Genomic DNA, 26,728 nt, shown 5'->3' with positions numbered 1-26,728 from the left:
CTGTTAATGGTTAATTTTTAAAAAGAATGAAATAACATTCGCAACAACACCAGCATTACCGCGCGCTTCTTGGGTGACCAGACGGAAAGCATAAAATGCTCTCGTTCTCACCTGACATAGTATTCTAATTACAAGAAAGAGTGATGAAAATTCCTAACTCAAACACAGGGTAATGTTTCTGAACGAGCTTTTAATGATGCAAAAGCATACTGCAGGGTCTCAACGTATTCTTGAACACTGAAGCCGCTGAAGGTATTAATTACAGTCAGTAGTCTCGTAATCTCTTAGTTCCAGTACTGAAATACATTTCAGAACTGGTACTGTCATCTGCTATGTTGATAAAGAATCGATCAACAACAGAATCCACGAACTCACCAAGGCGCCGCATTTTCTCCTCTTCTTTTATGACGTGCCGTTCTGTATCCCGCCAACTTCGGCAGCGATATGTGAAAAAGCTGCGTGCGTTAGTTTCAGTACGTCTGGCAGCTTAAAACAGTCTTATGTCTTGGCCAGATCCCTTTAACTTGGCTCCATCAGTTGTGTTGCGTTCTTACTGTAATGGTACAGTAGCAAATGTAAAAATTCAGCATTTGTATGATGTGCTGATGCTGTGAAAATGATTGTTTTTCATGTTTCTACGATGCATGTCTACATCTGTGGCATAAAACAATGGACATAGTCCAAATAAAGAGTATTTAGTTTTTAATTTTTGCCTTAAAAATTAAGTTGATATGTCTTCTTAATTTAAACAATCTTTATTAACAGTCTTTCATAAAATATCGATAACTGAGAATTTATATTTGAAATGAAAACCGGAATTTCGTCTGCAATATGTAATTAAAAACAAGAAGGCGTGCATTATTCATAAAAAACGATGAATTTTGCAATTAAGAGATGTAGGTAATTGGACCTGAACGAGAAAAAAAACTGAATCGAGCGGGGCGTGAACTGGTACACCATGTATTACAAAGATGTACTACGCTGCAACGCTACCGACTCCACTTTACACGAATGTGCATTTCTCGATAACCGTATGTAATACATTCCATAGGAAAACTTGAAAGCCAATTATCTCTATAAATTTATGACAAACATTAAGAACAACCTGTTTCTCAGCACTTTTTAACCGTGTTCCATTCGCGTGTTTCACTGCATAGCAGGAAGCAGCCTCAGCCATTTTCATTTTGCTTATTAACAGCGCAACAATCAGAGCACAACAGTGCAGTGGCTGTGAATATACACGATTTTCGAAATAAAAACTACATAACTAAAGAGTGATTAAGAAAGACGTCGATGAATGCTAACACATTTGAATATCTTAGGGTTTAATTCTACGTAACTTAGCAATAACATTTCTAATACATAAGTAGGACCTACTTCCAAGAGCGCAACAACACCGGTGTACTTGTGCTACGGCTTCTGACCAATCATTGCGTTTGTGTTTGTTTACATCAGGTTTATTCTTATAATGAACGGAGTATAGTCGGTTTCTGGACAGAGTTATTACAGGAGATGAAAGCTGGGTCCATTGTCACAAACTTGAAGTGAAAATATCGACCCAAAACCAAAAATATTCCGCACGCTACCAATGGCAGGAAAAATTACTCACTCCATTTTGGGCTACAAGAGGGGGTAAGTTTGGAGCAATAATTGGAAAACGAATTAACGGTAACGAGTGATTCTTCTCTGCTACGAAATCACCTTCGTCCTGCAATTAGGAGTAAACGACGAGGACTTCTGACAGCAGGTGTTTTGTTGCAACATGACGGTACTGCCCGTTCAACTGTAGTAACAATACAGGATACGAATTTTGATCGTCTCGAACACCTACTCTACTCACCACACATGGCCCCGAATTACTTTCGTGTGTGTGAATGGCTTAAAGACGCACTGGGAGCTGGGAGGCAAGCATTTCAGAATGGCTAAAGCGGTGAAACGCACGTTGTATGTATGGCTGTATTCACAACCAGAAGAACTCTTTCAGGAAGTATTCTCACACCTCCGAAGCGGCGAAGTGCGTCCATTACACGCCATGGTTACTCTGTCGAAAATGGTATATCTGTAATACCTTATTTGCGTCATAGTAAATAATTTTCCTCTGAATCACACTTGTAAAGCTACAGTCGATTGTTTTGACTCGGTTCTGCTTACAGACAGGTGACACTCAGAAGACTGAATGAATAATTCAACCGATAAGTAAAACTACACTCAAATGATTCGATTGTTTTCCAACAACCGTCTGAATGGATTGTTGCCATTCGGTTATTCCCGCCAGAGTACTTTTTTTATATATAAAAAAAGTACTGCCTTACCCAGCACTAATTCATTTCCCATCTCCAATGACCTCGTCGTCGACAGACGGGACGGGAGTTTAAAAAAATAAAATAAAATATGCAACAGTTTCACGTACGACGTTCCACAAACTAAAGCAATAGCAGTGTCTCTGACACACTTGTTTTCCACGCGGAAATGTTGGCTGCACTGATGATATCACGAGTAGCCCAAGGCGAGTAGCCCAAGGACGGCGTCTCGCCTGTATGCTGCAGTTGGACGCCACTTCGCGAATAGCGAACACGACGTCTGATCCGCAGCTCCACGCCCACAGGGTAAGTACCACTGTAAAGAATTGTGTCCACTGCTGGTCTGGAAAACATTATGTTTGGTGTAGTCAACCTTTTATACCTAGTGCCCACTTTTTTACCTCTGTTAGTTGTAAAATTTACTAACCGCTCGCAGGATGGTTTATAAAGTGGGGAAAATAATTTTATTTTGTAAAATTTATGAAGCACCACTTGTTAAATCATATAACAACAATAATTACTTACGAAATATTTTAAGTAAAAATGTTATGGGAACCTAATGAAAATGTTTTTAAAACCGCTGCCACTTACCACGCACCATGAAAACTTGAACGCCCGCTAGTGGGCGGTAAGTATCGGGTTGTGTGCTACTGCCTTAGGCACTCATAGGATGAATATAGCTGCTGGATATTTCTGAGTTTTGTCACTTGTATGTCAAATCGATTTTGAAACTCAACGTACACTGTAGATATGTCACGAAACGTAAGTAGTATCATTAAATCGTGACAACTGAAGTAGGTGTCACACGTAGACTAACTTCTGTATTCTTTAAAACATTATAACAATGAACACTCTTTATGGACATTTTCAGCGCGTAGGAAGGATTAATACCCAAAAGGCTATCTAGGACGATTTTTGTCACAAACGTATGTTATGGAAATAATAGGGAACTAAAATACTCCTTGTGTGTGATACGAAGATTACATTGCATTGAAATGAACACATACGTCAACGCCTGTAAGCAGCTAAGGGTGTTCATTTCATTGTAATTTCATTGTAACGAGCTGGATGGTGACCGATGGTATCTGTTCTTTCGGACATGTCCGAAAGAACAGATGCCATCTTAGCATATATACGAAGATTACATTATACAAAATGCTCCAAAATTTCAGTCTCTACAGCACATGCTTTGATGAGAATTCGTATCTGTCGCGCATACAATGTGCAGTACATTGGTCGCGTTTGGCTACACTTCTATTTGGTACGTCATTTGTTGTTTTCATTTTCCTTTCCTCTACTAATAAAAAGTGCTAATGAACTTGTAACGTCTCCTCGTTCATTTGATACGTATCAGCCAAGTTCTGTAATGCATTGTGAAATGTCTTCTTCTTCTTTGGCGTTCATGCCGTATCGTCACGAGGCGGGCATGTTAAACTGGATCTGGCGTTGTTAATGGTGTAGCGTCCGCCCCGGTAGCTGAGTGGTCAGCGTGACAGACTGTCAGTCCTAAGGGCCCGGGTACGATTCCCGGCTGGGTCGGAGATTTTCTCCGCTCAGGGACTGGGTGTTGTGTTGTCCTAATCATCATCATTTCATTCCCATCGACGCGCAGGTCGCCGAAGTGGCGTCAAATCGAAAGACCTGCACCAGGCGAACGGTCTACCCGACGGGAGGCCCTAGCCACACATTTCCATTTCCAATGGTGTAGCGTTGCCGTACGCCCTTCCTGTCGCCACCGCTTCCCTCCTCCCTCCACTCCCACCACCCTACCGAGCGAGGTGGCGCGATGGTTAGCATACGGAACTCGCATCGGGAGGACGGCGGTTCAAACCCACACCCGGCCATCTTGATTTAAATTTTCCGTGATTTCGCTAAATCGCTTCAGCAAATGCCGGAATGGTTCCTTTAAAAGGACACGCAACAGCTCCTTCCCTATCCTTCCCTAATCCCACGGAACCGATGACCTCTCTGTTTGGTCCCCTCCCAGCAGATCTACCAGTCCGCCTCGACCATCCAGGACGGAAATTGTATACTCCATCAACTGCTTGTAGTGTTAGCTATTGAAAGCGTGAGAAAGTTTTCGAAATGTTTGCTAATCGTTTGCCTCGGTAGCTGCGCAGTCAGCGAGGCAGATTGCTAATCGAAGGGACCAGGCTTCTATTTCTGGCCGGGTTGGAAATTTTTCTCCGCTCTTGAACTGGGTGTTGGTTTGTCCTTTCGTTCGTATCGTCGTAACTGACAAGACAATCGCCTCCCACACAGTATCGTATCATTTTTCCATTACTGATATGGCTGAATGGTCACGACCTGAAAGCCAATTGCTCACCATGTAGCTGAGATGCTGAGTCGCAGATAGGCACAACAAAAAGAATGACAGTATATACTATGTGATCAAATGCATCCGGACACCTGGCTGAAAATGACATAAATTCTTGGCGCCCTCCATCGGAAAAGCTGGAACTGAATATGGTGTTGGCTCACCCTTAGCCTTGATCACAGCTTCCACTCTCGCAGGCACATGGTCAATCAGGTGTTGGAGGTTTCCTGGGGGAATGGCAGACCATTCTTCACGGACTGCTGCACTGAGGAGAGGTATCGATGTCGGTCGGTGAGGCCTGGCACGAAGTCGGCGCTCCAAAACATCCCAAAGGTGGTCTATAGGATTCAGATCAGGACTCTGTGCGGACCAGTCCATTACAGGAATGTTATTCGTGCATTATGAACAGGTGCTCGATCGTATTGAAAGATGCACTCGCCATCCCCGAATTGCTATTCGACAGTGGGATTCAAGAAGCTGCTTAAAACATCAGTGTAGGCCTGAGCTGTGATAGTGCTACGCAAAACAACAAGGGATGTAAGCCCCCACCATGAAAAATACGACCACACCATAATATCACAGCCTCCTACACTACACACACTAGCAGATGAGGTTCACCGGGCATTCGCCAGACCCACACTCTGCCATCGGACCGCCACATTGTCTTCCGTCATTCGTCACTCCACATAACTGTTTTCCACTTTTCAGTCGTCCAATGTTTATGCTCCTTACACCAAGCGAGGCGTCGTTTGTCATTTACCGGCGTGAAGTGTGGCTTTTGAGCAGCCACTCGACTATTAAATCTAAGTTTTCTCACCTCCCGCCTAACTCTCATAGTACTTGCAGTGGATCCTGATGCAGTTTGGAATTCCTGTGTTATGGTCTGGATTAGAGATGTGTAGTTAGCGAACGAACGGGTGCAAAGGAACGGTTCACCAAGATGAACGAAAGGACCGAGGAACGAATTTCAAGGAACGATCGGTTGATAGTTCACTTCGGTCGCGGCGGTCTACTTATAGTTCCCGGGAACGAGGAACGGTCGGTTCATAGTTCGCTTAGGTCGCGGCGGTCTACTTATAGTTCCCGGGAACGAGGAACGATCGGTTCATAGTTGACTAGTTCACTTCGGTCGCGGCGGTCACTTCGGCAGTTCTCGATCCAGCCTCGGTCGCGTGCTCGTCTCAGTCTCGGTCCCCGTCGGCCGCACTCGTCGTTCTTCGCATGACCACCTGTCTCAGTTCCACTGCCGACTGCTCCTAGTTAGTTCAGTATCCAGTTGTTCGTTTCGTTCACTGCGCTCGCTATTTTACATGTGTTCCAAACTGTTCTTGCACTTGGTTCTGGCTATTCAGCGTCCACGACCGGTAATCAAAAAGTATTTTATAGTTACATAAATTACATAAAAATTACGTTGTATGTAATAGGTACGTCTTTTCAGGTAACAAATGGGCATATCAGCTCACTTCATTAAATCGATGAACAGTAGAAGACATAACAAGGCAAGTTTTTTTTGTTATTCATATATTTTTTGGTTTCATCGACTTGATTTAGCAGCTAACTTTCAATAATTTGCTAATTTTTAGTGTAAGAAAATTCATATAAAACGATTTTCGTTTATCTTTCATATACAAAACATAAAAAAAGGTGTGTTGTGGGTCATTTTGGCTCAGTAGGAAAAGCGGTGCCTCTCCATTTGAGAAGACATAGATTGCCATAAAATCGTATTTACTTATTATCTCAAAAACATTTGTTCAGAAGGAGCTTTCAAACCAAAAACTTTATTACTGCGAACTTAATAATAATTATTATTATTGCTGCATTAACTTTAATAATGCAACATAAAAACCTAGAGACGACGTGAAGTATATATAGGGTGTAAGCGATTATTGTTTACAACGTAGCATAACTATGTAGTGGAAGTCGAAACGAAGAATTTTATACAAGACACTTGTGGTCTATTAAGTTGGGAAACAGCCACCAACAGGTTTACAAGACTACATGAGCTATAGCCCATGCGCGTCGCGTGAGATTTTCATGTTCTCTTCTCCAGCTCTCTACACATCGTCATCGATTGTTTCGCAATTGTTGCTTGCATTAGCTTGTTATTTCTTCACTGCCTAATTATTATATGTTTGTTTGTTTGTTGTATCTGGTCGTAACGGGCAACACATCGTCCGTAATTGGCGAGCAGTCTGTACTCGGGGCCGGTTTTCCGTGCGCCACCCTATATTATTTCCCTGCGATCAACCACACAAGGCTACGGTTGGCTAAACGAGAGGTTCTGCAGGATCACAGAATTTATTTCTAAAAGTGTGTAAGAATTCTGTAATGAATAAAAACTCTATACTCCAGGGGGGAGGCAAGTGCCTCCTCTTGATGCCTTCCATCCTTCCGTCACCTACACTACTAGTTTTCAGTTTTTCATAAGAACCATATACCAAGCACAAATGAACGGTGAACGAGTAAAAATGAACGGTACCCAAAAAAGAACGATCAGCAGTGAACTAGTTCCCAAGGATGAACGAGTTTGCCCATCTCTAGTCCGGATAGGTGTCTCCTTATCGGGCTTCTCCGGTCGACGTCGGTCGGCGGTGCAGTCCGCCTATGTCTGTACCACTGTGACCGCAGCATAAACCTTGTACTATGTGCGCAGCGCAACCGTATTATGCTCTGTGCATATAAGGCGCGCTGCGCCGCACCGCGCAATACCAGGAAAATGGGTGCGGCGCAGCAAGGCGCTTCCGGTGTGGACGGCAAACCACGTCAGTTCCCCGCAGCAATAAATCAACTCGCGCAATGACTGAACATCAAAAGTAACGGTTTATTCGTGCGCGCTCCGTTTGGACGGGGTTTCTCACTACCGAGCAAGAACGAGACGGTAGTGTACCGACAGTAAGTGTGTAAATTACGTTGTTAAGAGACATTAAGTCGAGGGCTGTCCGCGACTGTAACTTCCAGGCTACGGATACGTCAACCAGCGTAAAAATACTATCACAGCATAAAAAATGCGAATACGAGGTCTGTTCAGAAAATTCTAGAACTTTATCCACAAAATTTCTCTACGCTTACCATTTACTTTTTGTGCAGCCTCTTTTGAAATTCTCTCCTCCACAATTGATGCACCCTATGCTGGACTGCGCGAATGGCTGTCTGCGAATTTTCTTTTCTCTCATCTATCGCTGCAAATCTTCTTCCTTTCAACAGGGTTTTCAACTTCGGAAATTAAAAAAAAAGTCCACAGGGGCTAGGTTTGGAGAGTACGGACGATGAGGCAGCACAGTAATTTCGTTTCTTGTGCGATAGTCAAGCACCAACAGGGGTAGGTGCGTTAGCGTTATGCAAGAGCCATGAATTGTTCGCCACCTTTCAGGTCGTTTCCTTCTCCATTTTCCCTCAGGCGTCGCGACACTTCCTGATAGTACCGTAGATTAACAGTTTGTCCCTGTGACACGAATTTCGTTGAATTCCTGAGATGAGTGTCGTCGGTAGACGTCAGGTGTCCTGAACGAGGGTCATCTTTAACTTCCGTCAGTCGGCCGTTGTGGCCGTGCGGTTCTAGGCACTTCAGTCTGGAACCGCGTGACCGCTACGGTCGCAGGTTCGAATCCTGCCTCGGGCATGGATGTGGGTGATGTTCTTAGGTTAGTTAGGCTTAAGTAGTTCTAAGTTCTAGGGGACTGATGATAGCAGATGTTAAGTCCCATAGTGCTCAGAGCCATTTGACCCATTTTAACTTCTAGGCGCTCAGTCCGGAACCGTGCGACTGCTACGGTCACAGGTTCGAATCCTGCCTCGGGCATGGATGTGTATGACGTCCTTAGGTTATTTAGATTTAAGTAGTTCTAAGTTCTAGGGGACTGATGACCTAAGATGTTAAGTCCCATAGTGCTCAGAACCAATTGAACCATTTTTTGAACCCATTTTAACTTCCGTCAGGTCAGTATTAAGCCGTGTAAACCATTCGTTATTTAGTTTGTTAGTTATGTGTTCCATTGATCAGTCTCATGGAAACCGTTATGATTTGGAACGTGTCAAGTCCATAAGAAATGCAGCATGAATCAAGGTCCTTTTTTTTAATAAAAGCTAAAAAATTTTTCGTAACACGGAGTACAGCGTAAGCACTCATCGGCGTAGGCTTCGTGCATAATTTGGTGTGCCTCAGTAAAGGTTTTCCGGAGTTTCACTCAAAATTTAATGCAGATGCTTTGCTCCTCAAACTCTGTCATCTCGTAATTCTCAAACTGTGCGACACATCGTTCTACTCGTTACAGCACTGAACGATAACTAACAGACATCCCACAATGAAATTTCCGGACCGGCCGCTGTGGCCGAGCGGTTCTAGGCGCTTTAGTCCGGAACCGCGCTGCTGCTACGATCGCAGGTTCGAATCCTGCCTCGGGCATGGATGTGTGTGATGTCCTTAGGTTAGGTTGGTTTACGTAGTTCTAAGTCTAGGGAACTGATGACCTCAGATTTTAAGTCCCATAATTATTTTATGTTATGTTACGTTCTGTTAACCGGGGACCTACAAACGACGGAGAGGCTCCGTCCCAGCCGCAGCCGCAGTGGTCCGCAACCCCACGACGACTACCGCAGTCCACTTCACCCCTCCGCGGCCCCACACCGAACACAGGGTTATTGTGCTATTCGGCCCCCGGTAGACCCTCCAGGGAACGTCTCACATGAGACGAGTGTAACCCCTGCGTTTGCGTGGTAGAGTAAGGGTGGTGTACGCGTACGTGGAGAACTTGTTTGCGCAGCAATCGCCGACATAGTGTAGCTGAGTCGAAATAAGGGGAACCAGCCCGCATTTGCCGAGGCAAATGGAAAACCGCCTAAAAACCATCCAAAGTCTGGCCGGCTCACCGGACCTCGTCACAAATCCCATAGTCCTTAGAGCCATTTGAACCATTTTTGAAAGTTCCGACAGTTACATATTAAACACAAGCGTGTGCAGAGACGCCAATTGCTTTTCGCTCCAACACACCATTGGCACGAAATTACGAATGTTACGGAATTTTTTGAACAGACTTCGTATGTTCCTGTTTATTTAAAAGTCTGAATCAAAAGTGGCTACCAGATGCCTTTTTCTGTTTTCCTCAGCACCTTTAAAAATGTTTCTAGAAATTATGACATGCGATCATATTCGCCCTTTAATATGCCGGGAGAGAAGAAGACAGTGGCAGTGGCAAAGAGGCGGGAAAGTAGTACCTACTGGAACATAGCAGACAGTGCTTTTGTTTTACACTGAAGCGCCAAAGAAACTAGTATAGGCATATTCAAGTACAGAGATACGTAAATAGGCAGAATACCGAGCCGCTGTCGCCGACGCCTGAATAAGACGTGTCTGGCGCAGTTGTTAGATCGGTCACTGCTGCTACAATGCCAGGTTATCAAGATTTAAGTGAATTTGAACGTGTTGTTATAGTCGGCGCACGAGCGATGGGACACAGCATCTCCGACGTGGCGACGAAGAGGGGATTTTCCCGTAAGACCGTTTCACGACTGTACCCTGAATATCAGGAATCCGGTAAAACTTAAAATCTCTGAATTCGCTGCGGTCGAAAGAAATCCTGCAACAACGTGACCAACGATGAATGAAAGAATCTTTCAGCGTGACAGAAGTGCAACCCTTTCGCAAATTGCTGCAGATTTCGATGCTGGACCATCAACAAGAGTCAGCAAGTGAACCATTCAACGAAACATCATCGATAAGGGCTTTCGGAGCCGAAGGCCCACTCATATACCCTTGATGACTGCACGACAAAAAGCTTTACCCCTCGCCTGGGCCTGTCAACACCGACATTGGACTGTTGATGACTGGAAACATGTTGCCTTGTCGGACAAGTGTCCGTTCAAATTCTACCGAGCGGCTGGACGTGTATGGGTACTTTGTGTCAGCAGGGGACTGTTCAAGTTGGTGGAGGCTCTGTAATGGTGTGGAGCGTTTGCAGTTGGAATGATATGGGGCCCCTGATACGTTTAGATACGACTCTGTCAGGTGACACGTACGTAATCATCCTATCTGATCACCTGCATCCATTCATGTCCGTTGAGCATTCCGACGGTCTTTCGCAGTTCCTGCAGGACAATGCGACACCCCACACGTCCAGAATTGCTGCAGAGTGGCTGCAGGAACACTCTTCTGAGTTTAAACACTTCCGCTGGTCACCAAACTCCCCGGACAAGAACATTACTTAGTATATCTGGGATGCCTTGCAACGTGCAGTCCAGAAGAGATCTCCACCGCTTCGCACTCTTAAAGATTTATGGACAGATGTGCAGGATTCATGGTGTCGGTGCCCTCCAGCACTATTTCAGACATTAGTCAAGTTCATGGCTTGTCGTGTTGCGGCACTCCTGCGTACTCACGGAGGCCCTACATGATATTAGACATGTGTGCCAATTTCTTTAGCTCTTCAGCGTAAATGTCACTGCTCAGTACGTAACCATCGCTAGCACAGGTGTAGATTCTATCTTTGTAGTCATCAAGGTTAGATCTTAGAGTGTGTGGTTTGGCAGGACCCTAGGAGGACGGCTTAAAGTACTGTAAGTAAAGTGCAGAGCAATAATATTCACATTCTTCGTTGTCACAAATGTTACGCTATTTATTCCCTAGCTTACGCAAAGATCGTGAAGAGACAGATACTTCACATGTTACAACCAATGGCACATCCAGTTGGTACATTTCTGCCACTAACGACATGTACTAGCTTGTCGTGCATAAATTACAGATGTTGCCAAATGAAGTGCCTCATATTTAGCTGAGCGCCATTTGTTATTTGACGCGAGAAAGAGCAGAGTCTGAGAAGCGAATGCTGACTTAATTCGTATCAGCTGTCCCTCGAAAAACTCTGCCTAATAACCACATAGAGTAATTAAATCTGCATCATTTATAGTTATAAGAGGGCTCATACGACAGTAGTAAATCAGTGATACATTATTTCATTTTGTATGTTTTTGATGCTGGCCTCTTTGTGGTTCAGGATCCTATGTTGCTACATAGCGTGTGCGTAAATACAGACTTGCTAACAACTTTCATTTAGGTACAAACAAGGCAATCGTGCTACAATGTCCACATACACTATGTGATCAAAAGTATACGAACACCTGGCTGAAAATAACTTACAAGTTCGTGGCGCCCTCCAACGGTAATGCTGGAATTCAATATAGTGTTGGCCCACCCTTAGCCTTGATAATAACTTCCACTCTCGCAGGCATACATTCAGTCAGGTGCTGGAAGGTTTCTTGGGGAATGGCAGCCCATTCTTCACGGAGTGCTGCACTGATGAGAGTTATCGATGTCTGTCGGTGAGGCCTGGCACGAAGTCGGCGTTCCAAAACATCCCAAAGGTGTTTTATAGGTTTCAGGTCAGGACCCTGAGCAGGCCAGCCCATTACAGGGATGTTACTGTCGTGTAACAACTCTGTCACAGGTCGTGCATTATGAACAGATGCTCGATCTTGTTGAAGATTCAATCGCCATCCCCGAATTGCTCTTCAACAGTGGGAAGCAAGAAGGTGCTTAAAACATCAATGTAGGCCTGTGCAGTGATAGTGTCACGCAAAACAACAAGAGGTGCAAGCCCCCTCCATGAAAAACACGACCACATCATGAAACCACAGCCTCCGAATTTTACCCTTTGCACTACACACGCTGGCAGATGACGTTCACCGGGCATTCGCCATGCCCACACCCTGCCATCTGATCGCCACATTGTGTACCGTAATTCGTCACTCCACACAATGTTTTTCCGCTGTTCAAACGTCCAATGTTTACGCTCGGTACACCAAGCGAGGCGTCGTTTGGCGTGATGTGGGGCTTAAGAGTAGCCGCTCGACTATGAAATACAATCCCGCATAACTGTCATAGTACTTGCTGTGGATCCTGATGCAGTTTGGGATTCCTGTGTGATGATCTGTGTAGACGTCTGCCTATTCCACACTGCGACCCTCTTCGACTGTCGGCGGTCTCTGTCAGACAACAGAAAAGGTCGATCTGTACGCTTTTGTGCTGTACGTGTCCTTTCACGTTTCCACTTCACTATCACATCGGAAACAGTAGACCTAGGAATGTTTAGGAGTGTGGAAATCTCGCGTATAGACTTATGACACAAGTGACACCCAATCACCCGACCACGTTCGAAGTCCGTGAGTTCCGCGAAGCGCCCCATTCTGCTCTCTCACGATGTCTAATGGCTACTGAGCTCGCTGATATGGGGTACCTGGCAGTAGGTGGCAGCACAATGCACCTAATATGAAAAACATATGTCTTGCGGGGCGTCCGGATACTTTGGATCACGTAGTGTAGCGCTGGAAAGAACAAATACATTCATACATACTAGTAATTACTGTAATAAATCACAGCTGAAAGTAAAAATTTGCAGTGTGAAACTGAAAACATTTTAAAAATGTATTATTGAATTCAAATTGTAATTAGTTCACCATCCTATACGTTCCAAGTGGTTGACTGCTGTATTAAAAGACGATTCTCAGGTTGCAATACAGAGCACATAATTGCGCAAGTCCTTAATGATGTTTGTCCCAGAAACAACAACTAAAAGATCGTTTTTGATTTCTTGAGAATAACGAAAACAAAGTTCACTTCTTGACACCAGATGCGCGGGAAGTGTCATCCTTCATGGCATATGGCGGCGTCTGTGATGGACCTGGCCGCATGGAGTAGAGTAACGGCACGACATCAGTGAGAAGCATAGCAAAGCGTCCTGGCTTGGCGAGTTCCGTTTGGTGAGCTACGAATGTAACCAGCTCCTGGCCCAGAATTGCGAGACCAACTGAAGTGGCCTGCTAAAAGCTGTGCTTTGCGGAAGTACGTTTGCGACTATGTTACTGTGCTTGCTCGTCCATAGCTGGTGCCCCCCGCCCCCAAACCCCCCATAATTCCCCCCCCCCCCTCGGTGGAGCCTGCTGTAACAAATATAATATTTGAATGTAGCACTCACGTCCGCTACGGTCGCAGGTTCGAATCCTGCCTCGTGCATGGATGTGTGTGATGTCCTTAGGTTAGTTAGGTTTAAGTAGTTCTAAGTTCTAGGGGACTGATGACCTCAGCAGTTAAGTCCCATAGTGCTCAGAGCCATTTGAACCATTTGAATGTAGCACTGTGTCGTGAGATGCGATGAACGTATTGTATGAATACACGATCTCTGGAAGAGACGCACTTGAGGGCGACGAGTTGACGACCCTGAAGGCGGGAGACGTCGGACTAGCAGAGGATGTATACGGTCTGCGGCTGATATACACTGATCAGCCAGAACTTTCTAAACAGCCACCTAGTAGCTTACGAGGATAAGCTCGGCCACTGTATCTCGTTAACTCCCTACATAAAGTCATTGTGTTACCTGCACTGCTGGTAGCAGTTTGGAACCCACAAGTTACTTCTGTTGATTTAATACGATTTTCTGCAATCACCCTCTCCAATCCTTATCGTTCCCTGTCCATCAGTAAGACCACCTAGTCCTGGCTTAACTGTGGTTATTTCTTCGTGTTTCCACTTAACAGTCACATTACCAACAGTCGCTCTAGCAGCTTTAGAAAGGTTGAAATGTCGCATTTATTTAGGTCACGTCCAATGACGGGTCCACATCCGAAGTCACTGAGCTCTCCTGCGCGACCCTTTCTGCTTTTATTGCTTTTCTACTGACAGCAGATAACGCAATACTCCCCAATTTCTTTTACATTTGTGGCCCACTTCTCGTGACATCTAATGGTCAATTCCGAATTACACAGAGGTTTTCGTGTACTTTTCATCAGCTAGTGTATCTGCATAATTTCGCCGGCCGCGGTGGCCGTGCGGTTCTAGGCGCTTCAGTCCGGAACCGCGTGACTGCTACGGTCGCAGGTTCGAATCCTGGCTCGGGCACGGATGTGTGTGATGTCGTTAGGTTAGTTAGGTTTAAGTAGTTCTGAGTTCTAGGGGACTGATGACCTAAGATAAGTTCCATAGTGCTCAGAGCCATTTGAACCAATCTGCATAATTTCACCACCACTGCGGACGTGTCACATGATGGGAAGGTCGTCACGTCGCCTCTTACCTACATCTTACCTCCTCTCCCGTTGCTTCGGCGATGTATATGACAACCGCAACACACATTATTCAAATCACGCGGTTTTTTAATAGGTGACCGAGGATAACAGTTTGGACACACCGCTGGTCAGAAACGACACGAAAAGGCTTCATGAGGTGTCATAAACGGGGTGAATTAAACCACTGTTTCTCGTATGTCATTCATTTTCCCAAGTTTCCAATTTGAAAACGACAGTTTGCAGTGCTGCAGAACGAAGTTCTCGACAGCCTTACACACTACTGAGACCCCTGTAGGATTCAACCCTTCTCTAAGGACATCATGGAGCTGAAATCCCATTTAACGTGACCTCACCCCTTTGTAATGCAGTGAGACGCCATTTTTTACTGTGGTATACAGTGTGGAACCACCAGAGACCGTTCAGAGTCATTTGAAGAAATTTGAACTTGTACTGAGGCTCGGAAGGGTGTTTGCTTTTTCATGGCTACTTTTTCGCGACCTCCTGTGGTGTAAGCACCTTTGTTGGACACTTTAAGTACGTCACTGTACAGAGACCCCCAATCACCTAGTCCTAGGCGCCGGCGGATAGGCGACCGTTTCGATACATCTCATGTGAGTGGCGTCACGCCCCTGCACGAGTGTCTGCTGGACACATGTGAAATCTGAGAGGACTCGCTGATTGGAGATCTCTGTACTAGGACATTTTTAAAGTGATGAACAAAGGTGCGCAGCTAACACCCGGCGGGGTTGTCGAATTGGGTGGGGGGGGGGGGGATCTTACATGGATCATTTACCATTTTATTCATGTACATGTCAATGTCACGGCGATCTTGCACACACCACAGGAAGGTGCGAAAAAAGAGGGATAAGGAAGCCTGAACACCCTTTTCTGCTTCACATCACATTCAGATTTCACTGAATGGTTTCGAGCAGTTCCTAGTCTTTCCAGTCAGTTTACCGGAGAAAAGAAAATTGTGGTCACGCTACACCCTGAAGGAATGAGAGATCACATTGAATGGAACTGCAGCCCCACGATGTTTTTAGAGAAGGGTAGAATCACCTGGAAGTTCTCAAGAACTTTGTCCTGTTGCACATCTCACTACGTACTGTCGTTTTTGACCCTGCCTTTTCGTGTCCATTCACTGCAGCGGTGTGTCCGAAATGTTTTCCTCAGCCGCCGTAAAGGAATTCGAACTATTTCGTTGTTGGGAGTCGGGGTTCTCACCTTCGTCCCAAAGGCGTCAAGAAAACAGGTAAGATATAGGTAAGGGGAGGTGTGACGATCTTCCCATCACGTTACACATTCCGTTTTAAAAACTGACCCTTTAATTTCTTTGCGCTTGTGTGTATCTACTCCCCTGAACAGGAACTAGTGCCAACACGATACGTTTCTCTCTGTTTTAAGCACAATAATGTAAAATAATAACTGTCGTTTTGGGTTTTTGGCTTGACGTAGGCCATCTTCAAATTCAACAATACAGCAAGAATTTCCTGTGATTGACACCATCTACAACGCTTAATATATTTCTTAATTTAGTACGTCGTTTCAACTACTGTCATCATCAGATGAAAACTTTGAACTTATAAAACAAGATTCGGTGTCAGTATCAATAAAACCTGTGCCTAATCGGAACTTCGACCCTTATAAATACTTTTCTTAAGTATTTGTTTATTTGATTCGTGAATTTCCCACCCTGATTATGCATATCTTTTATTGATACTGACGCCATACCCCGATGTGATGAAACGTCGTAGTAAATAAAGATATATATGAAGCGATCTAAACTGTTTGATTTGCAAAATAATTACAGTACTTGCGAATCCATACTGGATATTTATTTTCTTTGTTAACAAATGGGAAAAGAAAAGACAAATTTTAAATACACGCTCAAAGACTGTAAAGTTTTTGTCAGTTATCTTTTTTATTAATGTAATGTAAAATCAAAGCACAAATTGTTTCTCAACAGACAGAATTCTTTCTCTCCCTCTCCATATATATATATATATATATATATGGAGGGAGGGAGGGAGAGAAAGAATATATATATATATATATATGATCTTTATATGTTATAGCTGACCCGGCAAACGTTGTTTTGCCATATAAATTATCTCAAGTCTATAAGAATAATGTATACGTGTAACACAATAGCCGTTGTTGGCGGGAGCTCGTGACACAAACTATAATAATGGCCGAACACTGTATAGGGAGTTAGAAAAGGCTTAGGGGGAAGTCCGGCAATATCAGCCACTATTAGTTCTAGCGTTTCTACGGTAGATCGCGCGGATTTAACAATTGCAGCCGATACATTGCTCGTCCATGAACATACCAACATAGCGTCAATTTAGTGTCGAAACGTGTTCGCCAGAATTATGAATAAGGCCAAGCGCACACGCATCGATTTTTATTGTAAGTAAAAATATTGTACAATTAAATTCCTTTAGAGGAGCAAAGGAGAGCATAGGAACTTCTTTGTTCCACTAAAAGAGTTTGATCGTACAATATATTTCCGTACTATAAAAATCGATGCGTGTGTGCTAAGCCTAAATGTCGGTTTGGCGAATCTCCAGTGCTACCTAGTTAAACTTCTCGGTCTAGTTACGTCGATTCAAAGAGGGATATTCCAGTTGTTGCTTTTGGTACGTTTTCTTCAATTACCTATCTATCGAATAGTGAAAGACTATCACCGCTAGACACCTCGAGGGGATAACTGATAAAGTGATAATTGATCAAGTGATAAAAGTGATAATTGATCAGTTATCGACCGGGGTTGAAAATTATTAAATTACTAAAATCACTATTAAGAAATAGGGGTTGGTGGTAGAATGGTGAAAATTTAGGGTTGCGTGTATTTTGTAATGCCACCTCATAAAAAAATAAAAATAAGAAGTTCTGTCCCAAAAACACGAAAACATTTTTTGGAGTGGACCACCCTTATCACTAGGGGTATGAAAAATAGATTACGACCGATTCTCAGACGTACCGAATATGCATGTAAAATTTCATCAGAATCGATCGAGCCGTTGATCAAGTGATAATTGATCAGTTATCAACCAGGGTTAAAAAATTATTAAATCACTAAAATCGCTACTAAAAAACAAGGGGTGGTGCTAGAAGGGTGAAAATTTAGGGTTGTGTGCATTTTTAATGCCACGTCATAAAAAGACGAAAATAAAAAGTTATGTCCAAAAACAAGAAAAATTTTTTTTGGGATGGACCACCCTTATCACTTCCGGGTATGAAAAATAGGTTACGACCGATTCTCAGACCTACCGAATATACATGTAAATTACATCAGAATCGATCGAGCGGCCGGCCAGGATGGCCGAGCCGTTCTAGGTGCTACAGTCTGGAACCGCAGGTTCGAATCCTCCCTCGGGCACGGATGTGGGTGGTGTCCTTAGGTTGGTAGGGTTTAAGTAGTTCTAAGTTCTAGGGGACTGATGACCTCATATGTTAAGTCCCATAGTGCTCAGAGCCATTTCAACCATTTTATTTTGATCGAGCCGTTTCGTAGGAGTATGACAACTAACACTGTGACACGAGATTTTTATATACACTCCTGGAAATTGAAATAAGAACACCGTGAATTCATTATCCCAGGAAGGGGAAACTTTATTGACACATTCCTGGGGTCAGATACATCACATGATCACACTGACAGAACCACAGGCACATAGACACAGGCAACAGAGCATGCACAATGTCGGCACTAGTACAGTGTATATCCACCTTTCGCAGCAATGCAGGCTGCTATTCTCCCATGGAGACGATCGTAGAGATGCTGGATGTAGTCCTGTGGAACGGCTTGCCATGCCATTTCCACCTGGCGCCTCAGTTGGACCAGCGTTCGTGCTGGACGTGCAGACCGCGTGAGACGACGCTTCATCCAGTCCCAAACATGCTCAATGGGGGACAGATCCGGAGATCTTACTGGCCAGGGTAGTTGACTTACACCTTCTAGAGCACGTTGGGTGGCACGGGATACATGCGGACGTGCATTGTCCTGTTGGAACAGCAAGTTCCCTTGCCGGTCTAGGAATGGTAGAACGATGGGTTCGATGACGGTTTGGATGTACCGTGCACTATTCAGTGTCCCCTCGACGATCACCAGTGGTGTACGGCCAGCGTAGGAGATCGCTCCCCACACCATGATGCCGGGTGTTGGCCCTGTGTGCCTCGGTCGTATGCAGTCCTGATTGTGGCGCTCACCTGCACGGCGCCAAACACGCATACGACCATCATTGGCACCAAGGCAGAAGCGACTCTCATCGCTGAAGACGACACGTCTCCATTCGTCCCTCCATTCACGCCTGTCGCGACACCACTGGAGGCGGGCTGCACGATGTTGGGGCGTGAGCGGAAGACGGCCTAACGGTGTGCGGGACCGTAGCCCAGCTTCATGGAGACGGTTGCGAATGGTCCTCGCCGATACCCCAGGAGCAACAGTGTCCCTAATTTGCTGGGAAGTGGCGGTGCGGTCCCCTACGGCACTGCGTAGGATCCAACGGTCTTGGCGTGCATCCGTGCGTCGCTGCGGTCCGGTCCCAGGTCGACGGGCACGTGCACCTTCCGCCGACCACTGGCGACAACATCGATGTACTGTGGAGACCTCACGCCCCACGTGTTGAGCAATTCGGCGGTACGTCCACCCGGCCTCCCGCATGCCCACTATACGCCCTCGCTCAAAGTCCGTCAACTGCACATACGGTTCACGTCCACGCTGTCGCGGCATGCTACCAGTGTTAAAGACTGCGATGGAGCTCCGTATGCCACGGCAAACTGGCTGACACTGACGGCGGCGGTGCACAAATGCTGCGCAGCTAGCGCCATTCGACGGCCAACACCGCGGTTCCTGGTGTGTCCGCTGTGCCGTGCGTGTGATCATTGCTTGTACAGCCCTCTCGCAGTGTCCGGAGCAAGTATGGTGGGTCTGACACACCGGTGTCAATGTGTTCTTTTTTCCATTTCCAGGAGTATATATATATATATATATATATATATATATATATATATATAATTATTGTATTAAAAGTCATTTACGAACTTTATATGTTGTCTACATAAACAATCTTTTCATTCTTAATAATAATAGAAAATATTATCCACATAAACAAAAAGTATACCTCTCGTTTGTGTTTATTATTGTGCGTCTTCCAGACTTCCGCCAACAGTGCGTATTCCATAATGTATTTACAAAGTACGTCGGTGGGTGTGTTCATTACATCAAAACAAGAAAGAAGACCCATATAAACACATATACCAGAATCAGTCGTTATTGTGTTATTAACGAATCGGTAATCTAACAATGTCTTTGTGACCATTGGCTGGAACTGAACGAAGAAATTCTCTACCATTTACCTATTTTTCAAGCAAAATATTTCTTCTTTCAGGAGAACTAAAGATGTTGACACTTCCTGACATCATTCGTAAGAAAAGAGACGGGGAGGAACTCTCCGATGGGGAGATAAAGGAGTTTCTAAACATGGCGGTCGATGGGAGAGCAGAAGACTGTCAAATAGGTATGTTATGAAATTGATTTATTCCTGCAGGTAAGTAGAGCACACGCATTTTTCTTGGCTTCTGGACAGAGCTGTAGCGAGGTCGTGGCGAGTAGGCCCCTGCCAAGGGCCCAGGCACAGAGGGGAGCAAACACTGGACAAAAATAAAAATAAATAAAAAACAAGAAAGGTTTTTTTAGGAATCATCTGGCAGAGGCGCATGAGTTCTGAACAACTTGTTTTCTTTCCTTCTGTCTACGGTAAGAAGTCTTTCCCCGCGACTGTAAACACGCACTGTTGTCAGAACTTCATATAGGAAGTATCGTGAACAAACGATTATTACCGAACACACATCTGTCGCTGATGTGGTTTATGTGGCAACAGTGCGTCTAGTTCATGCAGTTACTGCCTATACCACTCGATCATGCTCACCCATGGACTTCTTGCTGCTACTTCGCTACCTTTGTAGGATAACAAAGAACGAGGAGCGGGCGCTGACATAAAAACACAATTTGACCATAGGCATCCGATTTCTGCCGATTTATCACCGAGTTCATAGTTAATAAGTGGAAAGAAAACACATCACCCCATTTCTTGTCGCTTTAATCTTCTACAAGCAAAACGTCCTATCTAAGACCTCTGAATCTTATCTTGCAGCCTATTTTGGTGCTAAATATAGCAGAGATAGGATAAAGCGGAAGTAGTTAATGATACAGCTATTTTCAAGTTCCAGATGAGGGAGCTGATTAAGAGCATTGACACAGTTTCTCATGTGGATATTTTGAAGGTTTCCTCAAAGCTTTGAGGATATTTATGACAATGTCAGTCACTACAGCATCATGTGAATTAGTACCAGCAAATTAATGATGATAAAAACTACTTAAGGTCGAGCATGGACGCAGGCAAACAATGAAATTTTGCTACCTTATCTTTCGAATTCGATACAGCTGCTCAACTGGACTTCAAAGATATAATCAATGAGTTTGCAAGGAAATGCAAAGTAAACATAGAGTACAAGTAAAATTCCTGCAAAGACATATTTTTTCAGCTCTTGATTACAGTCCTTTTTCTTTTATTTCCAGTTATTAATTCATGCACTCTCAATAATATATGAAGAACAAACATAATCTTTTATGTGTTGTACAAAATACTAAAATTAATATCCAGTATATGCCAAAAACAATAGGATTTATATTTTATTTTACTTTTGATTTTTTTTTGAAAGTTTATGCAGATTGTGAGCTATTTTCTGGAATGATACACATAATTTGATATGGGAATATCTGAACATACAGTTCATTAAAGTTTTTTTAGTGGCTGGGCCACCTTGACAGTTCTGCCAAGGGCACAGGATATTTTCAGTATTTCTCTGTCCCTCGGTTCCTCATAGCATGGGTCTTTTCAGTTAATCAAATTAAAAGTGCAGAGGTGGGTTGAGAGAATCCGAGCTCGGCCCACCTGTAGACTGTCGCCTGGGGAAGAACGATTTAGAGGGAGCAAGCGCATACTATTAGCTGACAGTTTCTTGAGTGCTGCATTCCCTACCTCTGAAACGGCAGGAGTCAGAAGATAATGAGCCAGTAATATTTTTCGTGCACATTAGTGATGGACAAAACCATTCTTTCCAGGGATCAGATAAGAACCACTCACTCACAGGACTGAACCAGCTCTTTTTCATTGCTCCAACAGAAGCATTTTTCCACAAGTTCCCTTTCTTTCACTGTTACTGCAGGCTGTGCTCTTTATACACTACTGGCCATTAAAATTGCTACACCACGAAGATGACGTGCTACAGAAGCTAAATTTAACCGACAGGAAGAAGATGCTGTGATATGCAAATGATTAGCTTTTCAGAGCATTCACACAAGGTTGGCGCCGGTAGCGACACCTACAACGTGTTGACATGAGGAACGTTTCCAACCGATTTCTCATACACAAACAGCATTTGACCGGCGTTGCCTGGTGAAACGTTGTTGTGATGCCTCGTGTAGGGGGGGAAATGCGTACCATCAAGTTTCCGACTTTGATAAAGCTCGGATTGTAACCTATCGCCATTGCGGTTTATCGTATCGCGACATTGCTGTTCGCATTGGTCGAGATCCAATGACTGTTAGCAAAATATGGAATCAGTGGGTTCAGGAGGGTATACGGAACGCCGTGTGGGATCCCAACAGCCTCGTATCACTAGCAGTCGAGATGACAGGCATCTTATCCGCATGACTGTAACGGATCGTGCAGCCACGTCTCGATCCCTGAGTCAACAGATGGGGACGTTTGCAAGACAACAACCATCTGCACGAACAGTTCGACGACGTTTGCAGCAGCATGGACTACCAGCTCGGAGACCATGGCTGCGATTACCCTTGACGCTGCATCACAGACAGGAGCTCCTGCGATGGTGTACTCAACCACGAATTGGGTGCACGAATGGCAAAACGCCATTTTTCCGGATGAATCCAGGTTCTGTTTCCAGCATCATGGTGGTCGCATCCGTGTTTGGCGACATTGCGGTGAACGCACATTGGAAGCGTGTGTTCGTCATCGCCATATTGGCGTATCACCCGGCGTGATGGTATGGGGTGCCATTGGTTACACGTCTCGGTCACCTTGCACTGGGGCTTAATTAGTATGCCATAATTTTAGTAGCTGTGTGTCTGGTTACGAAGTCTCGTAACCGGTTGGCCCTGCGTAGTATTAGTACGCATCTGACTGCATAAAATAACGATAAAGAATGAAAGGAAATTTCCGTTAACACATATGATTAATTAAGTCCCCTGCAACTATAAAAGCTACGAAACAACAAAGCACAAGTGTAACTGTTCTGTGTGTGGTAGTGTGATTCAACGTACCTGTATCTGGCACGGTTCTTCCTCAATACAACAAGAAATTTTAAACACCATTTACAATGAACTAATTGAAAAAACCAGAAATACTATAATCGCACTTAGAAACCAGAATTACAAGTCTAATACATGAACACGAGTCAGATGCTTTGTTGACTGAACCTGTGACCATGAGGCATTGTCATTAAAGAAATGTGAAACAAAAATTTTTTTGTTACCTCCATATATATTGACGAAAAATACACTGTGATCATTGCAACATCTTCCATCTATACATTACACCAACCGAACAGCAACTACTCTTTCGCCCAACAGAACAACAACTGCACACGAGATCCTATGAACTAGTACTACTCTCGACATCCTCTCAACAAGTCCTCACCACGGCAACCTCTGAACTACTACTGCACCAGTGGAGGCGGCGGAATAATAATCTTTGGCGCAATCTCTGGCACTGTGACTCAGTGTAGCCACCTTTCATATACCCCTCCTCCACGGACTAGAATTTGATGGTATTTTTGCCAGCATTGGTGGTGAAAATACCACCAAATTCGTCCAAAAAATACAGACAAAAATAAAATATGATATTAATAAGTAAATATCACATAACTAAATAAATTTTGGCTTTGCACTGACCCTTTAATAACCTAATATATAAAATACAGTAAGGAATACAAATGCTTGCGTACATGTGATTTTACATAATAGTTTACACAAGTATCATTTGTCAGAGTGGTTAAACAATTCAATCAAGGGCACCAGCGAAGACGAATAGGTGCAGGTAAGAGTCTCATAACATTTCATAAACAGTAAATACACAAAAAATCAGTTTATACAAATACTCACATAAAACCTTTTCAGTAGTTCAATAAACAAGTAGCACACCTCAGAGTAGTTGACAGTTCCAACAGTAGCATCCAGCAATGGTCTACAGGTGCAGATAGCAGTTCCATGACATTTCATCAGCAGTATTTAAACAGCTCCAACAGTGGCACCCAGCAATGGCGAGCAGGCGCAGACACCATCAAGTCACATTATCTCAGTAGGAGCAGTTCCATCAGTGGCACCCAGTAATGTTGAACAGGTGCAGACAGCAACAAGTGACATTATCTCACTAGAAGCAGTTCCATCAGTGGCACCCAGTAATGTTGAACAGGTGCAGACAGCAACAAGTGACATTATCTCACTAGAAGCAGTTCCATCAGTAGCACCCAGTAATGTTGAACAGGTGCAGACAGTAACAAGTGACATTATCTCACTAGAAGCAGTTCCATCAGTGGCACCCAGTAATGTTGAACAGGTGCAGACAGCAACAAGTGACATCATCTCAGTAGAAGCAGTTCCATCAGTGGCACCCAGTAATGTTGAACAGGTGCAGACAGTAACAAGTAAAATTATCTCAGTAGAAGCAGTTCCAACAGTGGCACCCAGCAATGTTGAACAGGTGCAGACAGCAACAAGTGACATTATCTCAGTGGAAGCAGCTCCATCAGTGGCACCCAGTAATGTTGAACAGCTGCAGACAGCAACAAGTGACATTATCTCAGTAGAAGCAATTCCATCAGTGGCACCCAGTAATGTTGAGCAGGTGCAGACAGCAACAAATGACATCATTTCAGTAGAAGCAGTTCCATCAGTGGCACTCAGTAACGTTGACAGGTGCAGACAGCAACAAGTGACATTATCTCAGTAGAAGCAGTTCCATCAGTGGCACCCAGTAATGTTGAACAGGTGCAGACAGCAACAAGTGACGTTATCTCAGTAGCAGCAATTCCATCAGTGCCACCCAGCAATGTTGAACGAGTGCAGGTAACAGTCCATAATATTCACTATCAATAATTAAACAGTTCATCAGAGTTCATCAGCAGAAATTAAACATTTCCAAGTGGCACCCATCAATGTTGAACAAGTGCAGGTAACATTCCATAATATTCACTATAAATAATTAAACAGTTCATCAGAGTTCATCAGCAGAAATTAAACATTTCCAAGTGGCACCCATCAATGATAATAGGTGCAAGCACGAACAACAGTTTGAATGCACACACAATTGCTTTTACAAAATTATTATCAATGCTCTTACACTAATCATACAAATTATAATAAACACACAAATGATATCAGATAATTGTCATATTATTACAAATAGACAAATATAAGTAAACCTATAATATTTATGGGTGTCAGTGCAAGCCACAACACAAGTAAAATAATATTTAGGAGGTAGGTCGGTACCAATTATTTGGGGTTAGGAAAGGAAAACACACAAAACTCACTCACTCATCTTTGTAATTGAATGGTGTTAACTGTGTAAATGCAATTGTGTCAAAATTTGATGTTCAACATGTGTTTCAAGTAGTAGTGGCAGCAGTGTATAATAATCAATAATAGTTAGTCAACATCATAGTCATCATGTCAAGACCAATGTTTGCCAAGCCAAATCAAAATATACGGTTGTTGAACAACTGTCAGTGTGCCAAGATACGCAAATACTTCCTCTCTCCAAAAAAGAGTATATACTGCTTATTGATTTAACATAGTGTGTGTAGACAATCTTCCTTCCACTTGAGTGTTCTAGTCTGCCATCTTCATCCTCCTTGTTCCATATAAACCAACAAAAAAAATTGCTCCTCACTTACTTTACCTCTTATACACCAAAACTCCAATCATCATCAGCATCACATAATCTTAATACTTCAATAATACCTCTTACGTCGACACATATAAACCTTATCATCAATACCATTTACCTTACCTCTTGCCTACCAAAACTCCAATAATCATCAACTTCACACAATCTCAATACCTCAATAATACCTCTTCAATACGTCGATACATATAAACCTTATCACCAATATCATTTCATTTCCATAACAACTCTTTCCTCTAGTCAGTCTCCTCGAACAAGTACAGATAAAATCCTAGTGCAAACTTCAGTTCATCATCCCATACAATCCGAAGACACAATGTCCACACACAACCTCTGTGTAATCCACCTGACACAAATCATCAACTTATTCTGAATTATAAAATACATTTTGGTTACCTTGTCCATCATTAAATAAAAGAAATGCATCCATGACCTCTAACAGCCTTTAGTTTGAATAACTTTCAGTAAGTAAGTACGAGTACGGAGTATGAATGATTACATAAGACTTTGAATGAATAAATCGTAATATTTCACAGTGTGTACACCACTTTAAGAATCATGGCAAAACAGAAGCAAAAATGTGGAGTATTTTTTTTGTGTCAAGTGTCACTTGCTATTTCAACTGCTCACGAAGAATGCAGTGTAATAACTGTCAATGGTCTAAACCTAGTGTTGATATTTCATGTCGTTAGCTTCCTTTCTATTAGCATAAATTTATACAGCTTCCATAAAACCTCGAGCTCATGTGACTTCAATGAACTTTCTTGTACCAATGTCGTTCGTAGAATTATAGCAGTTCATTTTCTTATCTTAAAATATAAAGCACTGAGCGTAAGCAAAACATGCAATAGCGAGTAAATATACCAGTAGAGAACACAATGTCAACAAGTGGATGTAGCACAATCCCTACAACGAGGCTCTGCCAAGCGAACAATCTATAATTAATACCATAGTGTGACCTAAACTCCATGTCCGTACACAGTATATCAGCATTTCTATATACCAAATTAAAGAGTAGTTATGACAACCAAACAGAAATGTGTAAATATGCAATCCATACGCAAAGCAGC

The 26,728-nt window shown here is 43.5% G+C and overlaps 1 protein-coding gene across 2 annotated transcripts in view; it reads left to right on the top strand.

The window, feature by feature from the left end:
* Positions 1-2,500: 2,500 nt before the first annotated feature.
* LOC126095021 (thymidine phosphorylase-like) overlaps positions 2,501-26,728 on the top strand; it is a 190,002-nt gene continuing 165,774 nt past the window's right edge. The window contains exons 1-2 of one of the 2 annotated variants that reach the window (XM_049909681.1): positions 2,501-2,606; positions 20,058-20,186. In XM_049909681.1, coding sequence (XP_049765638.1) covers positions 20,069-20,186 — 118 coding nt within the window. In that variant the 5' untranslated portion in view covers positions 2,501-2,606; positions 20,058-20,068. Of the gene's footprint in view, positions 2,607-6,055; positions 6,117-20,057; positions 20,187-26,728 lie in introns of those variants that run through there. The other variant, XM_049909680.1, reaches the window with a different exon arrangement.

Source organism: Schistocerca cancellata, chromosome 8 (genome assembly GCF_023864275.1).
Source record: "Schistocerca cancellata isolate TAMUIC-IGC-003103 chromosome 8, iqSchCanc2.1, whole genome shotgun sequence".
Taxonomy (NCBI): domain Eukaryota; kingdom Metazoa; phylum Arthropoda; class Insecta; order Orthoptera; family Acrididae; genus Schistocerca; species Schistocerca cancellata.
The sequence above is the reverse complement of the archived record's forward strand: the minus strand, read 5'-3'. Positions and strand labels throughout refer to the sequence as shown.